Source organism: Pantherophis guttatus, chromosome 18 (assembly GCF_059756535.1).
Source record: "Pantherophis guttatus breed Tessera chromosome 18, ASM5975653v1, whole genome shotgun sequence".
NCBI lineage: Eukaryota > Metazoa > Chordata > Lepidosauria > Squamata > Colubridae > Pantherophis > Pantherophis guttatus.
The window spans coordinates 12,550,265-12,576,870 of NC_142080.1; the positions used below are offsets into that span (position 1 = coordinate 12,550,265).

Consider the following 26,606-nt stretch of genomic DNA (forward strand, 5'->3'; position numbering starts at 1 on the left):
AGGTGCTATTGGAGAAGGGTGGTAGCAACCATCAACCATCGATGATATCTGGAACATCTCCACTCTTGCTCGTCTTCCAACAGAAATAGGAACGCCTAGAGTAGGGCAGATGCAGAGAGCTGAACACTCCGTGGGGGGAGATCTAATGTCCTCCAAAAAGATGCTCATTATTATCCACATAGATGGAGCATTGAATAAAAGCCTTCGGGAAAACCTCTGGATCCCAAAGGCGTCTTCCCATGGGCCCTGATCTCCTTTGGAAAGCATGCGACGTTTCTCAACTTAGTTTGTTAAGCCAGAAGGTGGCCGAGCACTGGTCCCCTCCTCATATCTGTTCCTGGCAGTCCTTTCAACTTTCAGCCCTGAATGAGCCCAGCCTCATAGGTTGTAAGTTGGACCGGTCATAAACCAGGTCATCCTGCGTCCGTGATCGATTTAATGACTTTTAAATGGATTAAGGGAGTTGTTCAGTACAGACATTGTCAATAATCATATATTCATGTGCGTCTCCTAGGGGAAATTGTTTTGAGAATAGAAGAAGAAGAATAGAATAGAGCTGGAAGGGACCTTGGACAGGGGTGAAATGTAAAATTTGTTACTACCGGTTCTTTGGGCGTGGCTTGGGGGGAGGGGTAATGTCACTGGGTGGGCATGGCCAACTTTGTTTTTTTAACTTTTCAAAGCATTTTTTCTGCAAATGCAAAAAAATGCTTTGAAAAGCCTCTGCCGATCAGGCAACACAGCTGGGATTGTCAGAGGCTTTTAAAGCATTTTTTTTTAAAAAGCCTCTCTGCCAATCAGGCAACTCAGCTGGGATCGGCGGAAGCATTTTTTCGGCGGAAGAGTTTGTAGAAAAAATGCTTTCAAAAGTAAAAAAAAAAGCCTCTGATGATCGTGCGGGTCAGCTGGGCATGGTGTGTGTGTGTGGGGGGGGGGGGATGCAGGGATTTTTGCTACCGGTTCTCCCAACCACCCGCCGCCATCGGTACCGGATCGGGCAATCTGGTCCGAACCAGGAGATTCATCCCTGACCTTGGAGGTCTTCTAACCGAACCCCTGCTCAAGCAGGAGAATTTACACAATCTAAGATAACTTTGTCCTCTTAAAAGCCTCCACTGATAAAGCACCCACGACTTCTGGTGGCAGGCTGTTCCACTGGTTAATTGTCTTCTTTCTTAGGAAGTTTCTCCTCAATTCCAGGTTGCTTCTCTCCTTGATGAGTTTCCGTGGTTTCTTCTCCTGCCTTCTGGTGCTTTGGAGAATAATTGGACCCCGTCTTCTTTGGGGTAGCCCCTCAAATACTGGGAAACTGCTATCATGTCGCCCCTAATTCTTCTTTTCTTTAGAAAAGAATAGCGTCTAATTATGGTAGATGCCCCAAAGTGGAGAAAGGCAGACCAAAAAGGCATAGAAATATCAGGACAGGTAGTTCTCAACTTATAACCGGTCATTTAGTGTCCGTTCGAAGCTACAATAGCACTGAAGAAAGTGTTTTACGTCCCTTTTTCACACTGATGACCGTTGAAACATGGTTGGTCCTCAACTTACGACCACAATTGAGCCCAAAGTTTCTGTTGCTAAGTGAGACATTTTTAAGTGAGTTTTGTCCCATTTTACGAACCATTCTTGCCACCATTGTTAGGTGAATCTCTGCAGTTGTTAAATCAGCAACAAGGTTGTTAAGTGAATTGGCTTTGCTGGTCAGACGGTCGCAAAAGGGGATCACGTCACCCTGGGACACTGCAACCGTCGTAAATGTGAATCAGTGGCCTAGTGTCTGGATCTGGATTGTGTGACCCTGGGAAATGCTGTGGAAAACAGCCCTAAGTCACTTTTTCTGTGCCGTTGTAACTTTGAATGGTCACTAAATGAACTGTTGTAAGTCAAGGACTACCTTACCCCAAGGCTTTCCTTTCTTTTCGTTCTCCACTTTCCGTTTCCTTTCTTTTCGTTCTCCACTTTCCGTTTCCTTTCTTTTCGTTCTCCACTTTCCGTTTCCTTTCTTTTCGTTCTCCACTTTCTGCCAAGTCTTTCCAAATTCTTCCAGCAGATGGTGGCATAATCTTACGAGTCTTTCCTCAGCCAAGTTCTGTAAAAAAATAATAATCAGAATTTGATTTTGGAATGTTGGAATTTCCCGATATATACGGCATACCTTGTTTGAACTTTCTGAACATGTCCCGGTCAGTTTCTCCACATGATGAGATGGAGGAATAAGACTGAAGAAGAAGGTTCGCAAAAAAGTCAGGAAAAAATCGAGATGGAAAAATTACAATCTTTTTGCCTGGGGAGGATAGTAGTAGTGAAAATGAATGACTAGATTTTTATTTAGGGACATGATTTGTTTTGAAAAGTTATATTAAGTAATCTTACGTTTGAATTGTTATGGGCTACTGACCAAACTTTCACTTTTGTCCTGAAGTATATTAACACTAAAGTTAATTTTAAGGAATGCTTTGCTGAAAATTTATATAAGCTTATAAAGAATGTTTTGTTGAAGAATAAATATAAACTTGTGGGGTATAAGGAAAATATAAGTGGTGCAAGGGTTGAGGGAAGGTCTTTTACAATATTTTTTATAGATATCAAATAGTGAAGATGTTATTTGATTATAAGCAGTGTATTTGTAGAGAATAAGATGAATAAGTTTATGCAAAGTTATTAAGTAAGGCATGTTCCCAGGAAGAATTAATATGAGTTTATGGGGTAAAAAGTACAAATAAGGTTTTTACAATATAGTTTATTTAAGATTGGTTAAAATATTTTGTCAATGGGTTAATATATGTAAGGGTTGGAGATGTGATGGTTAATTGTAATTGGGTGCTGATTGTGCAATGCTGGAAGAAAGAAGACTTGCGTATTATTGAGGAACGGACAAGAATGAAGTTGGATTGATTATTTTCAAACAATAATCGGTTTAAATAGTTATATTCAGATACGAACAAGGGGAGTTAAAGTGTAAAAGGGAGATAAATCTATAGATAGTTAGCTTATGTTTTTTTTATATGTTTGTTAAATGCTATAGCCTGTATTTGCTCTGGGAAGTCGGGGGGGTGGGGGTGGGAGGGTTGGGCAGGAGGGGGGAGGAGGGAAGGGAAAATATGTGTAAAATTAAAAAAAACTTTTTAATAAAAAAAAAGAAGTGGTTTGGAGTAGAAGGCCTCCAAGGCAGGGGTGAAATGCTACCAGTTTGGGCAGGTGAGCCCGAACCGATAGTAATAATTGCTACCTTTTGCCCAAACCGATAGTTTAAAAATGCTTTAAAAAGTACGACAATCAGCTGAACCAGGCAATATCGGAGCTTTTTTAAAACTTTTTTTTAGCATTTTTTTACTACCAATCAGCTGTGAGAAATCAGCTGTGCCTGATTGTCTATGAGGTTCCTGCTTGTTGCAGGGGCCATTTTGTGTGAAGTTCAGCCGCTTTTGCATTGCGTGTGAGTCAGTTGTGCAGCTTTTGTGTTATTTTTGTGCAAAGTGTAATAATTTCTTTTTGAGCTCTCTGTGATTCTGTGAGGTTCCTGTTTGTTGCAGGGGCCATTTTGTGTGAAGTCAAGCAGCTTTTGCATTGCGTGTGAGTCAGTTGTGCAGCCACGCCCACCCAGTCACATAACCACCAAGCCACGCCCACCCGGTCAACTGCCCACCAAGCCACGCCCACAGAACCGGTAGGGAAAATTTTTGAATTTCACCACTGCTCCAACTTCCAACTGGGTCATTCTGGGAAAAGCACCTTTGGGTTAATTTTGGAGACACGCTGCTCCTGGAAACCTCCCCCCCTTGACCAGTTTTGGGGTCCCTGGCACTTCCGGTGGCGCAGAGGCCCTCCGTGAGGGACGGCCCACTGAACTCTCAGCCACGGAGGGTGCGGTGTGGCTTGCCAACTCCTCAGCAGATGTGGCAGGGGAACGGCCAACGTTTTACCTGCCTGGGCTTCCTTGGAAAGCAAACTTCGGGAGTGGACCAGGGTTTCCGTGCTTCGGAAGGCTTTCATTGCTGCAGAGAAGAAGCAGCAAAGGCCCAGGAGCAACGTAAGCTTCCTGCCATCAGATCAGTTGGCAACCCTGGCTCCTTCACAGGGAGATACCAACCCAGAGGAATATATGGGCGGTCCTCGACTTACGACACAAGTGAGCCCAACATTGCTGTTCTGAAGCAAGACAGTTGTTAAGTGGATTTCCCCCCATTTTACGAACTTTCTTGCCATGGTTGTTAAGTGAACCACTGCAGTTGTTGAGTTAGAAACAGTAGTTGAGGAAAGAAGGAAGGAAGGAAGGAAGGAAGGAAGGAAGGAAGGAAGGAAGGAAGGAAGGGAGGGAAAGAGGGAAGGAGGGGAGAGGGAGGGGGAAGAGGATATGGGAATGACCTTTTAAAGATATTTTAGGACTTTTCTTGTCACATCTGTTAAGTGAATCACTGCAGCTCTCAAGTTAGAAACATGGTTGTTAAGTGAATCTGGTTTCCCCACTGACTTTCCTTGTCAGAAGGTCGCAAACTGTGATCGCTTGACTTTGGGACACAGCAACGGTCATAAATCTGAACCAGTGGCCAAGCGTCTGATGCTGGGCTTTTTTTTTCTGGCAGCCAGCAAACACTCTGCTGCCCATTGGGAGACTAAGGAGACTATGATAGATCTATCTCGGACTTATAAGTCCTCCTCAGTTAGCCACACCCTCATCCCATGTATCCTCCCTGTAAAGGTACAGTATTTGTTTTTGTTTTTTTTCCTTTCCTTTTCATAGGCTTTATGTGTATTTCTCTTTAGCCAGGTTCTTCCTACATAAACCAAGATTTTTATGGAACCCTAATTCAGTGAAATCACAATCCACTAGTTTCTAGGCTTTTTTTTTTCTGGCAGCCAGCAAACACTCTGCTGCTCATTGGGAGACTAAGGAGACTATGATAGATCTATCTCGGACTTATAAGTCCTCATCAGTTAGACACACCCTGTTTGTATTAAAACGGTTCATTTGGCCATCTGTTTTCTAATCCTTTCTTCCGTTGGTGGGGGGGATTTAATCTATCTGGATTGGCCGTCTCTTCGAAAATGGGGAAAGAATCTGATTTTTCCCCCAATCCATTTTTCCACCTGCACAGAAGCACCAGAGAGTTATGGAAGGCGCTGGCCGCAGACCCCTATGCTAACCTGAAGATCATGAAGCCCCTCCTCAAAAGGCTTCAGGATCAAGACCCCAGCACCAAAGCCATCGGGAGAAGAAACAGCAAGTCTACCATGCCCATTGCAGTAATCCCTCAGCCCGCGGCTCTGCTTTCCTTAAATCTAGAGGTGGGCCAGGCCTGAGGGAAGGGGGAAGGGGCTGAGCAGAAGAGTCAGCCTCGGGGGGTCTCCTCATCAAGAGCAGGCATGCCCTGGTTGGTGGGAGGCAGTGGGCAAACTGGTGGGGGCTGAAATTATTTAATTCGTTTTTAATTCGTTTTAAATTTTTTGTATTTATGTGTTTTATCTTGTGGCTGTTCACCGCTCTGAGTCCTTCAGGAGAAGGGCGGTATAGAAATTAAAAAAAAAAAAATTGGAGCAAAATTTGGCATAAGCCCCCACCCCCCAAAATGCACCACTGAAAGTAGAGGCATCTGTGGGCTTCCTCGCCAGAACAGCTTTGATATTCATCCATCCATCCTTCCATCTATCCATCCAGTCATTCATCCATCCATCGGTTCATCTATTCATTAATCCATTCATTTATTTATTCATTTATCCATCTATTCCTTTGTTTATTCGTTCCTTTATTCATCCATTCACTCATGTATTTATTGATTCCTTCATTCATTTCTTATTTCTTACAGAAATAATTAAAAAAGAGGAGGGGAAACCAGTTTGTCGTGATTTGGTTGACTTTCGTCAGGAAAATATTTCAACAGGAGAGGAATTAGATGGACCGCCTCAATGCATGGATGTCCGCAGCAAGATGCCTAAGGAGGAAATGAAGGGTCCGGAGAGTTTCCTTCGCTACACTCTTCTCTGGGTGACAAGCGCAGTTGATGACCGGCATGAAAACTGGCCCTGAGATGTTCTTCTGGAGGAAGCAGGGAAAGGAACGAGCAATCAAACACGGTCACTGGAGTTCTCTGAGTCTCGCAGCGATCATGACAAACACAAGAGAAGCCCAAAGAGCATAGAAGAAGAGGGTTGAAAAGGAACTTGGAGGTCTTCCAGTCCAACCCCCTGCTCAAGCAGAAGACCCTAGACTATGCTGGACAAATGGCTGCCTGGTCTCTTCTTGAAAAGCTCCAGTGATGGAGCAGCCACAACTTCTGGAGGCAAGTCGTTCCAAGGATGAATTGTTCTCACAGTCAGGAAATTTCTCCTTAGTTCCAGGTTGTTTCTCTCCTTCATCAGTTCCCATCTGTTTCCTCTTGTTCTGCTTTGAGATCTTCTCCAAGAGGATCTACTTGATCCTTCAGATCTTCCAGGGGTGCACCCATCTTTGTAGAAGAGACACCGCTCTAGCTGAGTCCATCCTGTTCCTGATGATTGTCTTCTTCTCCTTCTTCTGTCCTCCCCAGCCTTGAAGACTTCCCAGAGAGTGAGGCCACACCTGCTACTACCTTGGAAGCCACTCACTTCCTGCCCCCCATCTCTTACCTCCAAGGGGTGCTGAAGAACATATCCCAGTCCTCTCACGCTAAAGATCTGGATAAGAGGATACGGCTGAATCATCCATTCCAGGAGAACCTCGAGAACGTCTGGCGTCATAAAGAAGTCTCCAACCTCCGGGTGATACAGCAGCTGAGGAAGAAGAGTGGAGATACGGAGCATTAGCCAAGCCAAGGAAGGGAACTGCCCCGAGAGCCTCGACTAAAGATGCCACTTTCAGCCCTTACGGGGAGAGAAAAAGAAAATACAGTCCTCGGTTAGTGACCACTGAAAGTCACAACGGCACTGACAAAAGGGACATGCCCATTCTTCAGACTTTCAGACCATTGTGGCATCCTCATGGTCATGTGATCGAAATTTGGGTACTTGCCGGTCCATATTTATGACGGTCGCAGTGTTTCGAGGTTACGTGATCCCTTTTGTGACCGTCTGATAGGCCAAGTCAATGGGGAAACCAGATTCACTAATTCATCAGATTGACCACCGTAAGAACTGCACTGCAGCGATTCACTTAACAACTGTGGCAAGGAAGGTCAAACAATGAGGCAAAACTTGCTTAAGAACTTTCGCTTAGCAACAGAAATTTGGGGCTCAGTTGTGGTCGTATATCGAGGACAACTTTTAGACGGAAATCACTGAAAGATCTGGTTTATCCTAAGTATTCGACCACGGCATTGGCTTAAGGACTGCTGAAGTCACTTAGTGACCACTGGAGGTTCTATGACAGTCATATGTCGAGGACTACAGTATGGCAAAAGGTAATGTAAATGATAGTTGTAAGAACACAAAACTGCCTATAATGCAAAGAGTAAAAGGAAATTGTGGTCATTGAGTCTTCCTTCCTTCCTCCCTCCCTCCCTCCCTCCCTTCTTTTCCCTCCCTCCCTCCCTCCCTTCTTTTCCCTCCCTCCCTCCCTCCCTCCCTTCTTTTCCCTCCCTCCCACCTTCCCCACCAACAACTTCTGGAGGGAAGCCCTTCCACCGATTAACAGACTAGCAGAAGACCTTGGAGACCCCCTGCTCAAGCAGCAGACCCTCTACAACAGGCACCCTCAAACTACGGCCCACGGGCAAAGAATACGGCCCGCGGAGTGGTGTGATTAAGCCCCGCCCCTTGCCCCGCCCCTAACTGCCTTATCTCCCAGCGAGCCAGCTGCAAGGCCAGCTGAGGGCCAGCTGAGGGGTGATCTCGCCGGTGCAGCCTGGAAAAGCAGCTCTGGGCTTGTAAAGAACTCCTTCAAATTAAAAGTCTTTAAAAACAATTTAAACGGGGGCTTAGGAAGGAGAAAGGCAAAAAAAATGAATCGGCCCCCTCTTTAAAACGTTGGAGGACCCCTGCTCTACAACCTCAGACCAATGGCTGTCCAGAATATTGGGGTGCATCCCAAGGTCTCCTCACCTCTGAGAAGAAAACCTTCCCGATGGTCTTCTCTCTTAGATCGGGACGGGGCAGGTAGGTGTTGGCCTCTCTGAACATCACCTTCAGCTCCAGTTTAGAGAAGCTGAATAAGTTCCCAAAAGAGCAAATATGGAGAGCTCAGACGAGATCTGCTGGTTAGGGAGAAGAAAATCACCAAGCTAGAGAAATCATGATGTGAATTCAATTACTCAATGAATTACTCCATTTAGAGAATTCCTCAACCTCCCTCTCGCCTCCCACTCTCTCTCACCCTCCCTCTCTCTTTTTCACTCTTCCCTTCCCTCCCTTTCTTCCCCTCTAACCTTTCCTCTCCCTCACTTTCGCCTTCTGTGTCTCCCTCCCTCCTTCTTTCTCTTCCTCTCCCCTCCCTGAGACTGATTTCTAGGATCTTACCCAATGACTCCAAACACAGGATGCAGTGAACCAATGCTCTTTATTGATCAACGTTTCTATTACAGGTATTTAGCTGGAAGTGGCCCCTGGACGCCTGGACCATGTCTTAAGTACCTGGGAGGCGGAGCTAAGGGAAGGAGGGGTCAGGGGAGGATCTAGGTGGATGTAGAGTTAACCCTTATCATACCTGGGATGGTGAATGGTGGGCATTTATCCATAACAAATCCCCCTCTAAATGCCCAACAGTTGGACCTGTTACAGAATCCATGGATCAGGCCCAATAACTGGCACGAGTCAATCATTTGAATAAGTCTCTTTTATTTACAGGTTCATCATTACGTCACATACTGCATCTGGAAGTGGAAGTCGGGGAAGAGTGTGTCTACTTTTTATACTTGTGGGCGGAGATTCAGGTAAGGAGTGGTCAGTGGGTGGTACTGACCAAGTGAGTATTGTAGTTAACCCCTGCACTACTGTGTCCCTGTTGACCCCTGGCATGAGTAAGGCATTTATTTCTGACAAATCCCCCTCTAAATGCCTGACCTGTGGCTGTGGATCTGACTGTTTAAATGGTGCCCAAGGGCGGATATTGAGTTTGGATACCAGGTGTGAGTGTTGCCTGCCCTGTAGTGGTTTCGTGAGTATGTCTGCAGTCTGTTCTTCTGTGTCGCAATGTATGGCCTTTACAAATCCGATTTTAGAGAGCTGTCTCACATGCTTGTACTTTATGTCAATATGCCTGGATCTCTGCCCTACCGCGTCGGCCATGGAGATTTCTATAGCGGCCTTGTTGTCTTCGTAGATGTTTATCGGATACGCAGGTTTGCACCACACACTGGCGAGTAGGTCGTCAAACCAGATGAGGTTGTTTGCGGCCTTGGATAGGCATATGTACTCCGCCTCTGTGGTTGAAGTGGCCACTAAGTTTTGCTTACCCGTGTACCAATGCACCGGACTATTGTTCAAGTAGAATACGTATCCTGATGTGCTTTTCCAGCTTTTGGTGTCACCGGCCCAGTCAGCATCAGCATAGCAGGAGAGGACGGGCTCATTGGACGGCTCTGGTTCTAGGACTAGACATGCGTCGGCACTTTGCTTCAGGTACCTCAGTACCCTCTTTACAGCGTCCCAGTGGTACATGGTGGGTTTGCCTATGTGCCTGGACAATAGATTAACTGATAATGCAATATCTGGCCTGGTCCAGTTGGCGATATATAAAAGAGAGCCTATGACTGACCTGTACAGTGTGTTGTCTTCAAACTCGGGTGATTCACCATGTGTATATTTTAGGAAGTCCGGCTGCATGGGTGATTCACACCCCTTGGCATCTGCCATGTTGCATTTGTGTAGTATTTCTTCTATCTTTTCTTTCTGGGACAGTTGAAAGCCCTTAGGTGTTTCGTTGACCTGCACGCCTAGGTATCTGTTTATTTTCCCTAGGTATTTTAATGTGAAGTGTTCACTTAGTTTACTGGCGAAGGCGTTGCGGTTCCCTTCGTGTTTACTGATGTAAAGTATGTCGTCCACGTAGACTAGGATGTATTCTGGTGAATCCCCCTCTCTCCTAGTGAAAAAACAGTTGTCGGCTATGGTTGCTGTAAATCCCATTGACTTCAGGACCTCAACCAGGCACTCATACCAGCGTTTGCCGGATTGTTTCAGTCCATATAGGTTTTTGTGAAGTAGCCAGGTGTCCCCCCCTGTTGGTCTCTTTACTTTGTGGTGCCCTAACGTATATTTCCTTATCTAGGTTGGCATGCAGGTAAGCTGTCTATACATTGAACTGATGTACCTCTAGTCCTAGCAGGGAAGCGATGACCAGGGCACTCTTGACACTTTCAGTCCTTACAGTTGGTGAGTAAGTGTCAGTGTAGTCTTCTGGGAACCTCTGGGCAAATCCCTGGGCAACCAGCCTAGCCTTGTACAGGTTTTGGCCACCCTCCAGGTTCTTGATTTTGAAGATCCACCTGGTACCTATCGTATTTTTGCCCTCTGGAACCTCGGCTGGAATGTAAACTTCTAGCTCTCTCAGACTGTCCATTTCCTTGGCCATGGCTGATTCCCATTTCGACCTCTCCTCTTGTGGTAGTCTCAATACCTCTTCATATGAGTTAGGTGTGATATGGTTCGTGTGTATGTGCATCACATAGTCATTTAACCTTCTTGGTAATTGGTTCCTGGTTGATCTGACTGGCCTATCTGTCGTTTGTTCGGTGTCATGTAAGTACCTGGCTTCCTTTTGTGTTAGTGAGTCTACACTTATCTTGGGGTGATTCCCTTTCCATTCCTCAACCTTGATGCCTTGGAGCTTGGGTTTGTGTTCCTTCCTTTCCTGTCTATCTGCCGTTTCGTGTTTATCTTGCACTTGCTCGTCTGGCCTAGTCTCCTGCCTGGTGGATACCTCGTTGAGGTGTATCCTGGACCAGTTAGCTTGTTCATGGAATACCGCTGTCCTAGAGATCACGAATCTGTCGTTATTGTCCACAAATCTGAACCCCTTGGTACCTGGCTCGTACCCCATAAATCTCAGTCTCCTGGATACTTTGTCCCCCTTCCTGCGCAGCTGTTTGGGTATATGGACATCAGCAGTTACGCCGAATACATGTAGGTGTGCTATCTGTGGTTTTTTGTTGTACATGAGTTCGTATGGCGTTTTGTCTATTACACTGGACCAGGTTCTGTTGAGTGTGTAGTTTGAGTAAACTAAGGCCTCAGACCAAAAATGTTGACCAATTCCCACGTCCTCTAAAGCGCACCTGATCATAGTCTGTAGCGTGGAATTCCGTCGTTCTACGACACCGTTCTGAAAGGCCGAGAACGGGGACGACGTAAAGTGAAGCACGCCTTTGGATCTGAGCCAATGAGAGAAATCCTTTGACAGGAACTCAGATCCTCTGTCTGTCATGATTTGTTTGATTTGTGTGTTGTTTTGAGTCTCTACCCTTTTGTAGAACTCTTTGAATTTTTGGAAGGCCTCATCCTTTTGTTTTAGAGTATAGACGAAGCCATAACGACTATAATCGTCTACGATGGTGAGAAAGTATCTTTTCTTGTATTTGATGGATGGCCTTAGGGGCCCCACCAGATCCATATGGACTAAATTGAATACTTGTTTGGTGGCGCGTGAGGATTTCTTAGGTCTGGGTTTGACCTTTAGCTTAGAACATTAGCACACCGAGCACTCAAGGTAATTTTCACAACTCTTTATTTTGACGCCCTCGGTACAGTTGGCCATTTTTTGGATTACGGGGAAACTGGCGTGCCCTAGTCTCCGGTGTAGTAAGTGAACACAGTCGTCGTGCATGAGTTTGCCTATCGATGGCCTTCCCTGGGTGTGTTTGGTGGAGTGTGTTTCATGTGTCATGTTCTCCTCACTCTCTGTCTCTCTCTCTCATTCACCTGTTCTTCCTCAGCTTTGTCCTGGTTAGTGTCCTTCGTGTATTCTGAGTTGGTGTATATGCTGGGTGTGTTATTCTCATGGAATGTTATGTATGGTAGCCCTTGCTTGATTGTCACTCTACCTACTCCCTCTTTACCCTTGCTGACGTGAGCCTTCCCTTCTGCAAAGGTTACCTTGATCCCTGATTCTTCACTGAGTTTTAATGCAGCCAATATGTTGTGGGGTATCTCCGGGACCAGTAATACCCCCTCTATTTTCCCTATGCCTGGTAGCGTAACTACCCCCCTGCCTGTTACCTTAACCTCGCTTTGGTTTGCAACCTTGATTGAAAAATTCTCCTCTGTGAATGAGGAGAGCAGTTTTTGGTTATAGGTCGTGTGGTTGGAGGCCCCAGAGTCCAGAAGCCACGAATTGGCCTCCCCATCCTGACATGTTATGTGGGTGCGCTCCCCTATCCCATATAATGATCCTGTTCTGCTGTCACGTGAACTATCCCTGTTCCCCCTCCTGTCTCTGGGATTGGGTGAGTCCCTGCGTCTGTACCTCTCTTCAGAAGTGTGTCTCTCTGTCTGTCTGAACCTATATTCCGGTCTGCTTCTCTCTCTGTGGTTCTTGGGGCAGTCTCTCTTGAGATGTCCCCTTGACCCGCAGCTATAGCACTCTGTTACGCCATGCTGCCTGTCTTGGAAGGCTACTTTCTTTTCATGTTTATGTTCTCTGGAGGGACCAGAGCGGCTCCTTTTCAGATTGTCTTCAGCGATCAGTTTGTTAGACAGCTTCTCAACGGACAGGAGGCCTAGACTAACAGTATCTAAGTGTGCTAAGAAGCTGTCCCATGAGTGATCTAAAGAGTTAATTATTACACTCTTCATGATCTGATCTGATATGACTTCCCCCCTAAGGTGTAGTTCTGCCCTGGTAGCGTTTAGGGACACCAGGTGCTCGCTTATGGGGGTCCCCGGTTTGACTCTGGCAGAGAAGAAATCTTTGGAAATCTGGGTAGTGGTTGCCACACTTTCACTGTAAAATAACCCAAACATTTTTTGTATGATTTCTGACACAGTGAGATTGTGACCAATGCTATGGTAAATTGTGGCAGATATGCTAGAAATTAAAAGGTAAAATGCCCTATGGTGCAATACAGTCCAACTCTAAAGTCCATGGTCTCTCTGGGGGGGTCATTAATAAAATGTGACATGTTTTCTTTTAGGAACACCACCTGAAGCTGCTGTGACCACTCTAGGATATTGCCCCAATCCATCCTCAACTTTGGAAAGTCACTTGGTAAGTTCCCAGCATTATTTGTAAAATTACTTACTGCAGGCTGCTGTCCATGGTTCTTTATGTGCCTATAACAGCAGTACGGCATGGGAACGCTTGCCGGCAGTTTAAAAGTCCCTCTCTGTAATTTTTTTCTTTTTTCTTCCTCTAGGTGAAACAGCGCATGCGCGAAGTCCATTTCAGCTCTGCCGTCATCGTGGAAGGACCTGTTCATTGCAGCTCCGGCGTAGAGGTCTCTATCTCTCAGGTAGGCCTCGGCTTCGGTCTTGGGGGTCCAGGTGTGCTCCGGAAGGTGTCGTCTTGCAGCGGCTTCGTCAAAGTGAAGATCCTGATGGCGTTGGAGTCCCGGCGACGAATGCAGGTAGCTGCCCCAATCCCTGCGTTCTGGGGTGCGTGGCCTGGGCGATCGGAGGCGCGGTGTCCTTGGGGTGCGTAGGGGGGTTGGCGCGCTGGCGTGGGCATCGGTAGTCCTCGGGTGGGTGTTCCGGTGCCCCTCTCCTCTCTTTCCTTTTTGCTTGGGCCCCTCCGGTTCCCCTTTTGCAATTTTGAGGCCTGGGCTGAAGGCGGCGGCAAGGGTCTTCATGGCCTTATCGACTTGCCACTCGGTCGGGGTGCATCTGGAGTCCGAATCGGATTCTGTCCCCTCACCCCGGTCACTTTCTTCGCCGCTTAGGGTCGGGTATTTTTCGCGCGCTGGCCATTTTGAATTCTGGCTACCGATTGGACGGGAGTCGGCCATCTTGTCTGACCACGTGGTCAAAGATGGCTGCCGTTTCAAATTTTGAGCGGGGCTTCGCGGCTCGGTGACTGCTGTGGGGTCTTTTTGGGGCGATCCACTCACCGAGTTCAGCTTTTCGAGCTCCGGATCCTAGTCTTCCTCGCTCCTCGCCACATCGCGGTCCATTATGAAGCTTCGCAGGTCCGCGAGAAGGTTCTTGTCGCTGGCTCGCTCCTTTAGTAATCATAGGACGTCGAGTCGTAGTCTTTCTTCCTCCCGGTCATCATGGTCTGCTATTTTTCCTTTCTTGACCTCCCCCTTTTCTTCTGTTGCGGTGGCCTTGGGGTCGATCGAGGTTTCTGCCTTCCCTGGCGATCCCGCTGGGTTGCCCTCTCGTTGCTTCGGTGTCGTTGCCATCTCGTTGGCAGCGATGTGTCCTCATTGCGTGATCGGGAGTTATTGGGCCATAAAACCATCCTCTGCTACCATATTGTTACAGAATCCATGGATCAGGCCCAATAACTGGCACGAGTCAATCATTTGAATAAGTCTCTTTTATTTACAGGTTCATCATTACATCACATACTGCATCTGGAAGTGGAAGTCGGGGAAGAGTGTGTCTACTTTTTATACTTGTGGGCAGAGATTCAGGTAAGGAGTGGTCAGTGGGTGGTACTGACCAAGTGAGTATTGTAGTTAACCCCTGCACTACTGTGTCCCTATTGACCCCTGGCATGAGTAAGGCATTTATTTCTGACAGGACCTGCTTGCGTATTCTGTACCCGTACCCCTAATTTAGTCGTAAGGTAGGCATGTTGTTTGCTGGGTAGAGGTTTGGTCAGGATGTCTGCGGCTTGCTCGGCGGTCTTACAATGTACAGCCTTAATAAAACCAATGTTTGTTAATTCTCTGACATGTTTGTGCTTAATGTCTATATGTCTGGACCTTTGGCCTACTGCTTCTGCCATGGATATGTCTATGGCTGCTTTGTTGTCCTCATGTATTACTATCGGGTAGGCCGATTCATTCATCTTTTGTACCATTGGAAAACTAGCGTGGCCTAGTTTTCTGTGTAGTAAGTGGGCGCACCCATCATGAATGGGTTTGCCAATATGTGGTTTCCCTTTGTGTGTTGTGTTTGTGGTGGGTTTGCCTCCTGCGGTGTGTTCTCCTTCACCCCCTCTATTTTCTGTGGGCATGCTTGTCCCTTTCTCGTTACTTTCTGAGTTAGTGTTTGAGTGCTCTTGGGGCACTAAGTAGGATAGTCCCCCTTCTATGATGATCTTTCCTATGCTTCTCTTTCCTTTGGTCATATATGCTTTCCCTTCCCTGAAGGTTGTCTCAATGCCCAAGTCTTTACTTAGTTTGAGTGTTGCTAATATATTGTGGGGTATTTCTGGGATGAATAGTACCCCCTCTATCTTCCCTATTCCATCTATGTGTGCGCTCCCTTCTCCTTTCACCAATACCTTGTTCTGGTTGGCTACATTGATGTGGTATTCCTTAGGTGTGAATGCCTCCAGTATGTTCCTATTGTTGGTGGTGTGATTGGTGGCTCCTGAGTGAATGAACCATGTGTTCCTTCCTTTTGCCTGGGTGTTTGGGTGTTGGTGGTCTCTAAGTTCGTATAGTGACCCAGTCTGACTATCCCTGGAGCTATCCCTATATCCTCTCCTGTCCCTGGGGTTGGGTGAGTCCCTGTGCCTGAACCTGCTTTCTGGGGAGCGCCTGTCTGAGTAACCTGGTTTGCGGCCTTGCCTTTCCCTATGGTAGCTGTGGTCCCTGTCCCTCTGGTTTCTGGGCAATCTCTCCTATAGTGATTCCTAGACCCACAGTTAAAACATTCTGGCTTATCTTGGTCCCTGGTCTGGAAGTCTACCCTTTTTGTTGGTCTGCTTTCCCTGAGGCTTGATGAGCGTTCCCTTCTCAGGCTGTCCTCCGCAATCAGCCTGTTGGATAACGTCTCTAAAGAGAGGTGCTCTATGTTGAGACTATCCAGTTGCATGATAAAGTTCTCCCAACTGGGGTTTAGGGAGTTTATGATGATGCTTTTCATGATATTATCAGAAATGGTTTCCCCCCTTTGTATGAGTTCTGCCCTGGTGGTGTTTAGCTTGAGTATATGTTCCCCCATGGGTGTCCCTGCCTTATGCCTGGCTGAGTAAAATTCCCTGGATATTTTGGTTGTAGTGGCTGCACTCTTACTGTAAAATAAATTAAGTATTTTTTATAGTATCTCTGCCACGGTTAAGTGGTGGCCAAGACTGGGGTAAATGCTGGGTGACAAGCTAGACATTAGCAGATAGTAAGCCCTGTGGTGCAAACAGTCAATCTCAAAAGTCCATGGCTTCTTGGGTGGGTCATCAAATAAGTACAACATATTTTCTTTCAGAAAAGCAATCTGTAGTTGGTGGTACCACTCCAAAAGATTGGCCCCATCTAATTTCAATTTGTAATTGTCAGCAGTGAAAGTTATATTACTTACAGTCTGTTGCTGTCCATGGTTCTTTATGTGAGTGAACTCACAATATGCTGGGGGAATGCTTGTTGCCAGTCTGAACTGACTTATCTCTATGTTCCTTGTACTTATCTCTATGTTCCTTGTACTTATCTCTATGTTCCTTGTACTTCCTGTAGGTGGCGACTGGGCATGCGCGAGGCTCATTTCGCGCCGGAGGTCGTCTGGTGAGGAGCTCCTTATTGCTGCTCTCAGGCCTAGGCCTAGGCCTGCTGGTGGGGGGCTGGGCTCGCTCCTGGCGGGCCCATAGCCCTCCCTGGGCGTCGGATGCCATGGCTGGGCCCCTGCATCTTGGGCGAAGGCTGGAAGAAGGCGAGGAGGTGAGGCGGTCGCAGGTCGAGGATCCCTGGAGACGGTGGCGGCGGCTGTCGTAAGTCGAGGATCTCCCGGATTCAGCGGCACGGTAGCGGCGGTGTCAGGTATGCTTCCTTCAATATCCAGGAAAGAAAAACCCAAACTCAATCATTTTAAAGAGCTTAGTATTTTTACTGAATATGAAATGATCGCAACCCAGGTAAAGCTGGAAGTGAGCAAAATGCGCGAAATAGCATCTACTAAGCTTCTCCCCCCCCATGTCCATTGACCATCATCCAATCCAAAGGTCTCCCAAAGGTCAGGTGGCATCACGTCTGGCAACGTCATTCATCAGGAATGTAGGGCAGTTGGTCAGCCGGCCCCTTTGGAGATTCACTTTCGTTTCTTGGGAAGACACGTCCTACAATGGAAAAAACACCTCCTGCACCTTCCCCCCCTTCGCCCCCTTTACTAGTCCCTCCCCCCGTTTCTTATGGCAGCTGAAGCAGGCAAAGCTGAGGCTGACATTCGGCCCCTCTTGCAGAAGAGAAGTTATTCCTAAATAAGAGAAAGGGAAAAAAGAGAGAAACAGAATATATACAATAATTATGGTTTATCTGGGTATTTGGTATAGAATTGCTGTATTTTCTTGGGAGCTCGGACATCCCGTTTATTCACCCATTCAGCCGGAGACAAAGGGAAATGTTTCCAGGCTATCAGATATTGGACTTTACCATGGTGTTTCCTAGAGTCCAAGATTTCCTTAACTTCAAAATGTTGCTCCCCCTCTATGAGAATGGGAATTGGAGGGGTGCTTTGATCAGCCCTCAGGGGAGATGAGTGTTCAGGTTTTAATAAACTAACATGAAATACAGGATGTATACGTCTCAACGTTTTTGGCACTTCCAATTCAACTGTTACTGGATTAATCAGTCTAATCACACGAAATGGTCCTACATACTTAGGGCCAGTTTTTTCGACTTCTGGGTAGTCTGTAAATATTTAGTAGATAAATAAACTTTATCACCCACTTTATAAATGTGAGCTGGGGACCTTTTCTTATCGGCTTGCGCCTTATGGGCCCGGTGTGCCTCATCTAATGCCTTCCGAGTCACTGCCCATGTGCTCTTTAATTGTTCAATCCAATCCATCAAAGAGGGATTCTGGGGATCATCTTGTGGTAGCTCGGGAATGGGTACGAAATCCTGGCCCGAAGCGACCTTAAAAGGAGTGAATCCGGTGCTACTGTGTACGGAATTATTATATGCCACCTCTGCAAATGGCAACAAGTCTACCCAATTGTCTTGCTGGTAATTTACGTAACACCTCAGGTATTGTTCTAGAACCCCATTGGTTCTTTCATAGACCCCATTTGTCTGAGGGTGGTGACTGGAACTCAGTCCCTGGGCGGAGCCTATCAACTTCAAAAACTCTGTCCAGAAACTGGAAGTAAATTGCACACCCCTTGGAGATCCATGTAGCCGGTAAATCTGCCGAATAAACAGTTTTGCAAGGGTTTTTGCTGAAGGGATCTTTGAGCAACGGATGAAATGTACTTGTTTGGAAAACAAATCAGTTACTACCCAAATGACAGTGCAGCCTTCACTCTCTGGTAAGTCCACAATAAAACCCATAGATATTTCCTTCCATGGGGCATTCGGTCTGGCCACACCTTGCAGTAATCCAGGGGGTTTTCCTGGAGGTCTTTTAGCCGAGGCACATACTGGACAGCTAGCCACATATGCCTCTATGTCCTTTTTAAGTGCAGGCCACCAAAATTGTCTCTTAACAAGATGTAGAGTCTTGACAAACGCAAAGTGTCCCACGGCCTTGGCATCATGAGCATATTTCAATACGGTTGTTCTTAATGTGGTCGGAACATACAATTTCGATCCAACCCAAGCTAGTCCGTCACAAAGTGTGCATTCATTCGAGTGGTTCTTAAACCACTCGTCAGTTTTTAGCGCTTCTCGCAATTTTTCGAGTAAATCCCCCAAGAGTTCTGGTTCGGGTTTTCCCTGCGCTCTGGTAGTGACAGGTGTTGCCAATTGTGTCGAGGGGATCATAGGTTGAACCACCTCCTTCTTGATGCTGTTATACTGCGGCAATCTGGAAAGTGCGTCCGCCATGAAGTTCTTTCCACCAGGAAGATAACGTAGGGTGAAATTGAAACGATTGAAATGTTGGGCCCAACGAGCCTGTTTTGGTGATAGTTTGCATGGTGTTTTTAATGCCTCTAAATTCTTGTGATCAGTCCACACTTCGAAAGGGTGTTTCGCCCCTTCTAAAAATTGTCTCCATGTTAACAGCGCCCATCTAACTGCAAACGCCTCTTTCTCCCATATGGCCCATCTCCTTTCCGTTTCTGATAGTTTACGGGACGTGTAAGCACAGGGTTGTAATATCCCGTTCTCATTCTTTTGCAAGAGTATTGCTCCTACAGCTACGTCACTGGCGTCAGCTTGTACTACAAAAGGTTGTTCCATGTCGGGGTGTTTGAGCATTGGTTCAGCCGCAAACAGCTGTTTCAATTTTTCAAAAGCGGCTTGACAGTCCATAGTCCATTCTAGTGGTTTCGAGGGTTTGGGCTCTACTTCCCCTTTCCTTTTTAGCAAGTCTGTAATTGGTAGTGCGGTTTCTTATGGCAGCTGAAGCAGGCAAAACTGAGGCTGACAGGCGGTGGATCTTGGGCGACGTTGGAGGACCTCCGGATGGGCCAGGAAGCCTGGTGGAGGCCGCGTGGTTGGTGAGTCATTGTTTCTTCTCCTCATTCCGCGGCCTAGGGAAGTTGGTGCGGCGGGTGGCGAGTGCGAATCCTGCAGGTATTCAGTCCTGCAAGTGGCCGGGTCTTGGGTGTAGTTTTTGGGGTGCGTTGTCCCACGTGGTGTCTGCTGGCGTGCTGCAAGAGTTCCGGTGGCTACCCTGCTGCTCTTTTGGGGGTGCTGAGCGTCGGTTTGTTTCTTCCTGGCTCCTGGGGACTTGAGTGCTGAGCCGAGTGCTGCAGCCAGGTTTTCGATCGTTTCGTCTGCTTCGGGCTCGATGGGTGAGCCCCCGCAGGCTTGTGATCTTGCTTGGGTGCTGTTTTGGGGGTCTTCCCCAGCGAAGTTGGGGTTCTCGCTGTTTCCCGCCATTCTATTTGAATCTCAGCTTCCCATTGGCTGTTGGCCATTCCAAGATGGCCACCGAGAGCATGGCGCGGAAATGAAATCCTCTACGTCCGGAGCTTCAGCTTCGGGATACCTTCCTCTTGCCGGGCTGAGGATTTCTTCTCTCTGTTGCTGGGTGCTCATCGCTGCTCCATTGCTTTCGAGTAGGCTTTGGAGTTTCGCGATGAGCTCCTCTTTGCTGGCAGTCGCTTCCATCATCCCCAGGATGGTGGATCGGAATTCTTCATTGCTTGGTGGCTCTGCCCTTTCGCAGTAGTAGGTTTCTTCTCTTGGCCCTTCGTCCCTGAGTTGTGGACTCGGGTTGTAGTCTCCATCACCTTCAGTTGTGGTGGTCCTTGCTGTGGCACCTTCGAGAGCCTGCAGTTCTTTCATCTGTTTGATGTAGGCTCTGGTGGCCATTCTTTTCTCTGCCTCTGTCTGGGTTCTTGATTCTGCCATCTCTGTGAGTTGCGGGTAAACCGTCCTCTGCTACCAACCTGTGACTGATTTCTAGGATCTTACCCAATGAATCCAAACACAGGATGCAGTGAACCAATTCTCTTTATTGATCAATGTTTCTATTACAGGTATTTAGCTGGAAGTGGCCCCTGGACTCCTGGACCATGACTTAAGTACCTGGGAGGCGGAGCTAAGGTAAGGAGGGGTCAGGGGAGGATCTAGGTGGATGTAGAGTTAACCCTTATCATACCTGGGATGGTGAATGGTGGGCATTTATACATAACAGAACCAGCCTATGCCAGTCTTCAAAGCCCTGAAACCTCATTGAACATCAGTTAACTCTCCATTCGTATTTGTCTTTATCTCCCCTCCCATTTGTGTTTCCTTATTTATTTATTTTATTAAATTTCTATACCGCCCTTCTCCCGAAGGACTCAGAGCGGTGAACAGCCAGAAGATAAAACACAGAGATACAAAAATTTAAAATAGATTAAAAACGAATTAAATAATTTGGCTGAATTTAAAATACCCCATAATTTAAACAGATTAAAATTTGTATTTAAAATTTATATTTAAAAGGGGAGAAGATTTAGGCCAGGCCAGCTTGATGAAAGAAAAACGTTTTAAGCATTTTTGCAGGACTAACATCTCTGAAAAAGGGGGCAGAATGTCAGAACTGCAATCTTCAACTTGGCACTTCACTGGCGTCCTGCCACCAATTGTTAGGGGAGAGGATGGAGGCAATTGTCACGGACAGGGTAGAGTTGGCCTACAGGGAGGGCGTGTAACAGGCTTCAAAGAAACCACAGGTGTGAGAACCAGCCTGTTCCAGTCTTCAAGTCCACAAAGCCTGAGAAAAGAATGCAAACTTCACCAAGAGGCACCAAACATCTGAGCGGTTCCCCAAACACCTCCTCGGCACACCATTGGTTGAAGACGGACCGGTCGGGGTCGGTGGATGGGATGGTGAGAAGGGGAGAAATTTGCAAATTTTTGACCAGGAGCTTTAGTTCTAGCCGGCTTTTGCTGCAACCACTAATTCCTCTTTTAAAAACCTATCACTTCAACCAAGTGACACTTCAACCAAGTGTCCGGGAGGATCCCGGATCTGCGCACCTTCCGTCATGCGCTTAAAACATTTTTATTTCATCAAGCTGGCCTGGCCTAAATCTTCTCCTCTTTTAAATTTAAATTTTAAATACAAATTTTAATCTGTTTAATTATGGGGTATTTTAAAATTCAGCCAAATTATTTAATTCGTTTTAATCTATTTTAAATTTTGTATCTCTGTGTTTTATCTTCTGGCTGTTCACCGCCCTGAGTCCTTCGGGAGAAGGGCGGTATAGAAATTTAATAAAATAAATAAATAAATAAATAAAACGGAGTGGAGGGTCTTTCTTTCCTAACGACCTACTTTTGGCAAGCCTAACAACATCATCCTGGGCAAAGGAAGGAGGCCAGGAACTTCCTGACATGATTGGGATACCTACTAGAAACACTCACGTCAAAGGACTCTTCCACCACATTTTTGTTGCGATTTGGCGAGATCTGCCCATGAATGGTGTGGATGGGTTTTAATTGTTTTCTTTTATTGAAAAGTTTTACAAACAAGAATTTTTTTTCCAAATATTTCCCCTCCCCCGCTCCTTTCCCTCCCCCCTCTACCCCCCCCGGACTTCCCAGAACAAAATACAGGTAAAACAATTAACAGTCATATGCTAAGCTAAGCTAACTAACTACAGATTCCTATCCCCCCCTCGACACTTTAACTCACCTTTTACTTAACTAAATATACATACTCTTAACTTTTCCATTCATTCATAAGCTATTTGATACTTTTTAGTCCGATATTTGTTTTGAATATAATCAATCCATCTTCTCCATTCCAATATATATTTTTCTTGTGAGTGATCTTTCAAATATGCTGAAATTTTCACCATTTCTGCCAAATTTGCCACTTTTAATGTCCACTCTTCAATAGTAGGCAATTCTTCCTTCTTCCAGTATTGCGCCACCAAAAGTCTAGCTGCAGTTATTAAATTTAAAATCCATTTAGTCTCTATAACCGTACAATTATACCCAAGAAAAACAATTGTGGGGTAAACTTTATCTTCTTTTTAAGAATATTTTGGATAATCCACCATATTTTAATCCAAAATGCTTTAACTTTTTTACAAGTCCACCATATATGATAATCACAATCACATCTCCAACACTTAGATTGCAAATTCGGATACATACAAGCCAACTTTTTAGGATCTAAATGCCATCTGTAAAACATTATATAAAAATTTTCTCTTAAATTTTGTGCTTGCATAAATTTTACATTTGTTTCTATTTCTTGCATAAGTATCTTGGTTACCCAAACCATGTCTATTCTGGACCAGGACTTATGGGGGTTAGAATAATATGTGAATTTCTTTACCTCGGAATTATAAAATCTGCAACCATCTATTAAATTCACTTCTTGTACTAAATCCATAAAAGTTCTAGGCAGTACATTTTTCTTTTTTTTATTACTCTGATCACTGCTATAATCCTTTTTACATCTACAATTGCGTTGAAATCGCCGATCAAACATATATTCCCTATTTTTTCTTCTATTATCTTTTGATGTACTTTTTTTTGTAAAATTCTAATTGTCCACTGTTCGGCGCATAGATAACCACCAATAACATACTTTTATATTTAAATTTTACTTCTATCATCAATATTCTTCCTACTGAATCTGCATATCTCAATTTACACTCTATTCCTTCTTTAATGTACACCACTATTCCTCTTTTCTTTTCTTCCGCTAGTGTTACAAATGATTCCCCTAATTTTTTACGTAATAAGTATTTTTCATCTTGTTTTCTTATGTGTACCTCTTGAAGGCACACAATATCCATTTTTTGTTTTATCACTTTTCTAAAAATTTGATGTCGTTTAGCCAGAGAATTGAGAGCATTTACATTTAATGATAAGATTTTAAAATTTTGTTCCATTCCTTTGTGGTTCTACTATGCGATATTTCCTATTACTTCCTGTCCTTTCTCTTAGCTCTTCTTTTCACTCCTTCTTCCTCTTGAGGTTCCCCTTCTTCCTCTTTATCTCCTTCCTCTAGTAGTTTTTCTCGCTCTTCTTGTTTTTGTGTCCTTTAAGTCCTCCGTTCCGGTTCCTCCCTGTTACTATTTGCTCCTTCTATGCCCATCATTTGGTCATGCAGGTTCTGTGCTCTGTGCTGTGAATCCACTTTTATTTTTTTCCCTTGCCACGACACCATCATTCCTTCCGGTATTATCCATCTAAATGGTATATGCCGTTTATTTAATAATGTGGCTAGGAACCAATATTCTTTTCTTAGTTCTCTTATTCTCTTAGGTACTTGCTTTAGCGTAATTATTTCTTTGCCTTTATAAAACATGGGTTCATTTTTTGTCATTTTATAAACAATGTCTCTTATTTGGAGGTGGGGGTGGGGATACAGTACAGCCTCAATTAATAGGACTAAAAACCCAATGTCAGACCAAGCTATAATAATAATGCAAATCCAGAGCATGTAAATAAAAATATCAATCTCTGCTATAATTTTCTGTTGATGTAATTTTTTGTTGCAGTGAATGAAACAATACTGATTTGGTGCGCAGGACATCTGCCAGGACCCCTCTGAAGGCTTCTCAGGGGGAGATGGAGCCTGGCCTGAAAGAGCCCCCTCCCTTGCCAAGGAGGCCCGAGAGGGAAAGGGCTCCGGGGAGAAAACGCTCACCAGACGCCGTCCTTCCCTCATATCCAGGTATAGATGCTACAGGGCTGGGCTACCTATGGAACCAGCCTTGTCCTATCACATCAGCCCACCCCACACAATCAATCCATCCATCCCTCCATCAATCAATCCATCAGGACAGAGCCAGAAGGGAAAGGTGTGACGAATTTGCCAAGGCTCTGGGGGAAAAGTTTACCCTGAAGTCGTTGGGGCGGGTTGACAGGTATCTGGGTGTACATATCTTGGCCACTAAAAAGGGATTTGCATTATCCCCCCCCCCCCAAAAAAATTGAGGAGTTGTTGGCCAAATGCAAAATGGCGGAGTCTAACTCAACGCATAGCCCCATGCAAAGTGACTACTATGGCCATAATGACAAGGACAGCCCTGAGTTCACAGATAATAAATTTTATAGATCTGTGATTGGCTCCTTGCTATACATTAGCAATTGGAGCAGGCCTGACCTAGCTTTAGCTGTAAATCTATTGTCCAGGCATGTGGAAAACCCAAAGGAATTCCACTGGAATGCTGTCAAGAGGGTACTTAGGTACCTCAGGGGCACGGCCGATGCCCTCTTTATGCTGGAACCAGAGAAGGGGAAGCCGGCCCAGCTCTCCGCTTACTCGGACGCAGACTGGGCTGGTGACACCAAGAGTAGACGGAGCACCTCTGGTTTCCTCATACTGCTAAATGGCTGTCCTATCCATTGGCATGTTAGGCAGCAAAAATTTGATTCTTGCTCCACGGCCGAGGCAGAATATGCCAGCCTATCGGGCACAACAAACGACTTGATTTGGTTCAATGCTCTGGTAACGAGCATCTGGGCACCTCCTACTCTGCCCATCCAAATTCAAGAAGATAACACGGCCGCAATTGGAATCTCGGGGGCGTACACGGTGGGCTCTAGGTCACGCCACATAGACATCCGCTACAAGAATGTCAGGTAGCTTGCCAGAATGGGGTTTGTACACATCAAACATTGTAATACAACCGACCAGTTAGCTGATCTGTTCACAAAACCTGTGCCCATTGACCGACACAACCTTCTGTGTAAGCGTTTGTGTTTGCTCCTGTAAACGATGCATCTGCATGTCTATGACGCCTGCTCACCCCCTCACTCATACTCACTGGCACCTGTCATTGGCTGGCAAGAAGGGGAATTGTTAGGTGTTTTGTGCCAGCCATGGCAGTTTCTTAAAAGGCCACCAGATGGGAGCAAAGAGGCACCTTTGATCCCACTGGTGGGCCAAAGGGCTCCGGCCCCTGCAGCCCCATTGGGGAGAGTTAATGGCCCTCCGGCCCCCTCACACTTTGGTAAGGGAGAGGCCAGGGGCCCCTCTAAGAATCCCTGCACAGGGGCTGCTCTTTGGCTCTTGTTCTAACTTCCTACAGGACTGAACCAGGGGCTCAATCCAGGCATGGATGCCTCCATGCCAGGGAACTCATTTTACTCTACTTTACTTCTAAATAAAGATTCAACGTGATTGCATCCTTGTGTGCTGCCTTTTCTTGGAAGTGGCCTCAACGAACCATCGATCTTTGTGAGATCCCTCACATCCCCATCATCTTTGCTGGTCAGAAAGTCAGAAAAGGGGTCATGTGACCCCAGGACATTGCAACCGTCATAAGTACATGCCAGTTGCCAAGCCTCTTGAGCTGAATTGTGGCTGTACGTCTAGGTAGCCCAGCCCCAGAGACGAGGCAGGCCCCCAACCTCCTGACCTTCCCCAAGAGCATGAAGACTCAACTCTGCCAGCTGTCTGGGGGCCCAGGGGGGCCCTGCAAGCCATGGGGGGGGTTGGGGAAGAAGGAGCTTCCTCTCCTTTCAACTCTGCAATTGTCCCTTTTGCCTTTTTTAAAAAAACAAACCTGTTTGGCTTTTTTTAAAAAAAACTTTGCTTTCAACTGCAGCTTTTGTATCGTTGGAGAGTTTTACCAAAACTACTACAACACTTCAGCGATGATGGGCAGTGCAGAAACTGGACCCCCCAAAAAATCATATATACAAGTAGTCCTCGATTTACGACCACAACTGAGCCCAACATTTTTGTTGCCAGTTGTTAAGTGAATCACTGCAATTCCTAAATTAGTAACATGGTTGTTAAGTGAATCCGGTTTCCCCCTTGGCTTTGCTTGTCAGAAGGCTGCAAAAGGGGATCACGTGACTCCTGGGACACGGCGACTGTCATAAATGTGAGTCACTTGCCAAAGGTCCAAATTCTGATCATATGACCGTGGAGATGCCAGAATGGTCATAAGTGTGAAAAATACTTTGTTCAGTGCTGTTGTAATTTGAACCAGCACTAAAAGAACGGTTGTAAGCCAAGGACTCCATAAGAATAGAATAGAATAGAATAGAATAGAATAGAATAGAATAGAATAGAATAGAATAGAATAGAATAGAATAGAATTAGAGAGTTGGAAGGAACCTTGGAGGTCTCCTAATCCAACCCCCTGCCCATGCAGGAAACCCTACACCAGTATATCATATCTCCTATATCTCATATCTCATAATAAGAAAAATTAAAAAACCAAGCTCGGTAGCAGACTTAGCCAATCAAAGAACAAAGTTGATCAGCCTTAATCTTGGTTAGGTTCTTTTGAGATCTAGCACGTTGAG

The 26,606-nt window shown here is 45.8% G+C and overlaps 1 protein-coding gene across 6 annotated transcripts; it reads left to right on the plus strand.

The window, feature by feature from the left end:
- Nucleotides 1-4,583: 4,583 nt before the first annotated feature.
- On the plus strand, nt 4,584-24,018 carry LOC148111592 (uncharacterized). 6 transcript variants are annotated; one of them, XM_087880786.1, is made up of 12 exons: nt 4,588-4,699; nt 5,097-5,286; nt 5,805-6,278; nt 6,525-7,373; nt 8,755-8,840; nt 13,038-13,111; nt 13,260-13,469; nt 14,392-14,477; nt 16,464-16,763; nt 19,287-19,384; nt 20,372-20,438; nt 23,843-24,018. In XM_087880786.1, exons 4-9 carry the CDS (start codon nt 7,336-7,338, stop codon nt 16,513-16,515), a joined length of 546 nt encoding a protein of 181 aa, XP_087736912.1. In that variant the 5' UTR covers nt 4,588-4,699; nt 5,097-5,286; nt 5,805-6,278; nt 6,525-7,335; the 3' UTR covers nt 16,516-16,763; nt 19,287-19,384; nt 20,372-20,438; nt 23,843-24,018. The 6 variants fall into 6 exon arrangements, with proteins under 6 accessions (XP_087736913.1, XP_087736917.1, XP_087736912.1 ...); XM_087880787.1 differs by having other exon boundaries at nt 4,584-4,699; nt 5,097-5,244; nt 5,805-7,373; XM_087880789.1 differs by lacking the exons at nt 4,588-4,699; nt 19,287-19,384 and adding an exon at nt 10,178-10,281.
- The last annotated feature ends 2,588 nt before the right edge of the window (nt 24,019-26,606 follow it).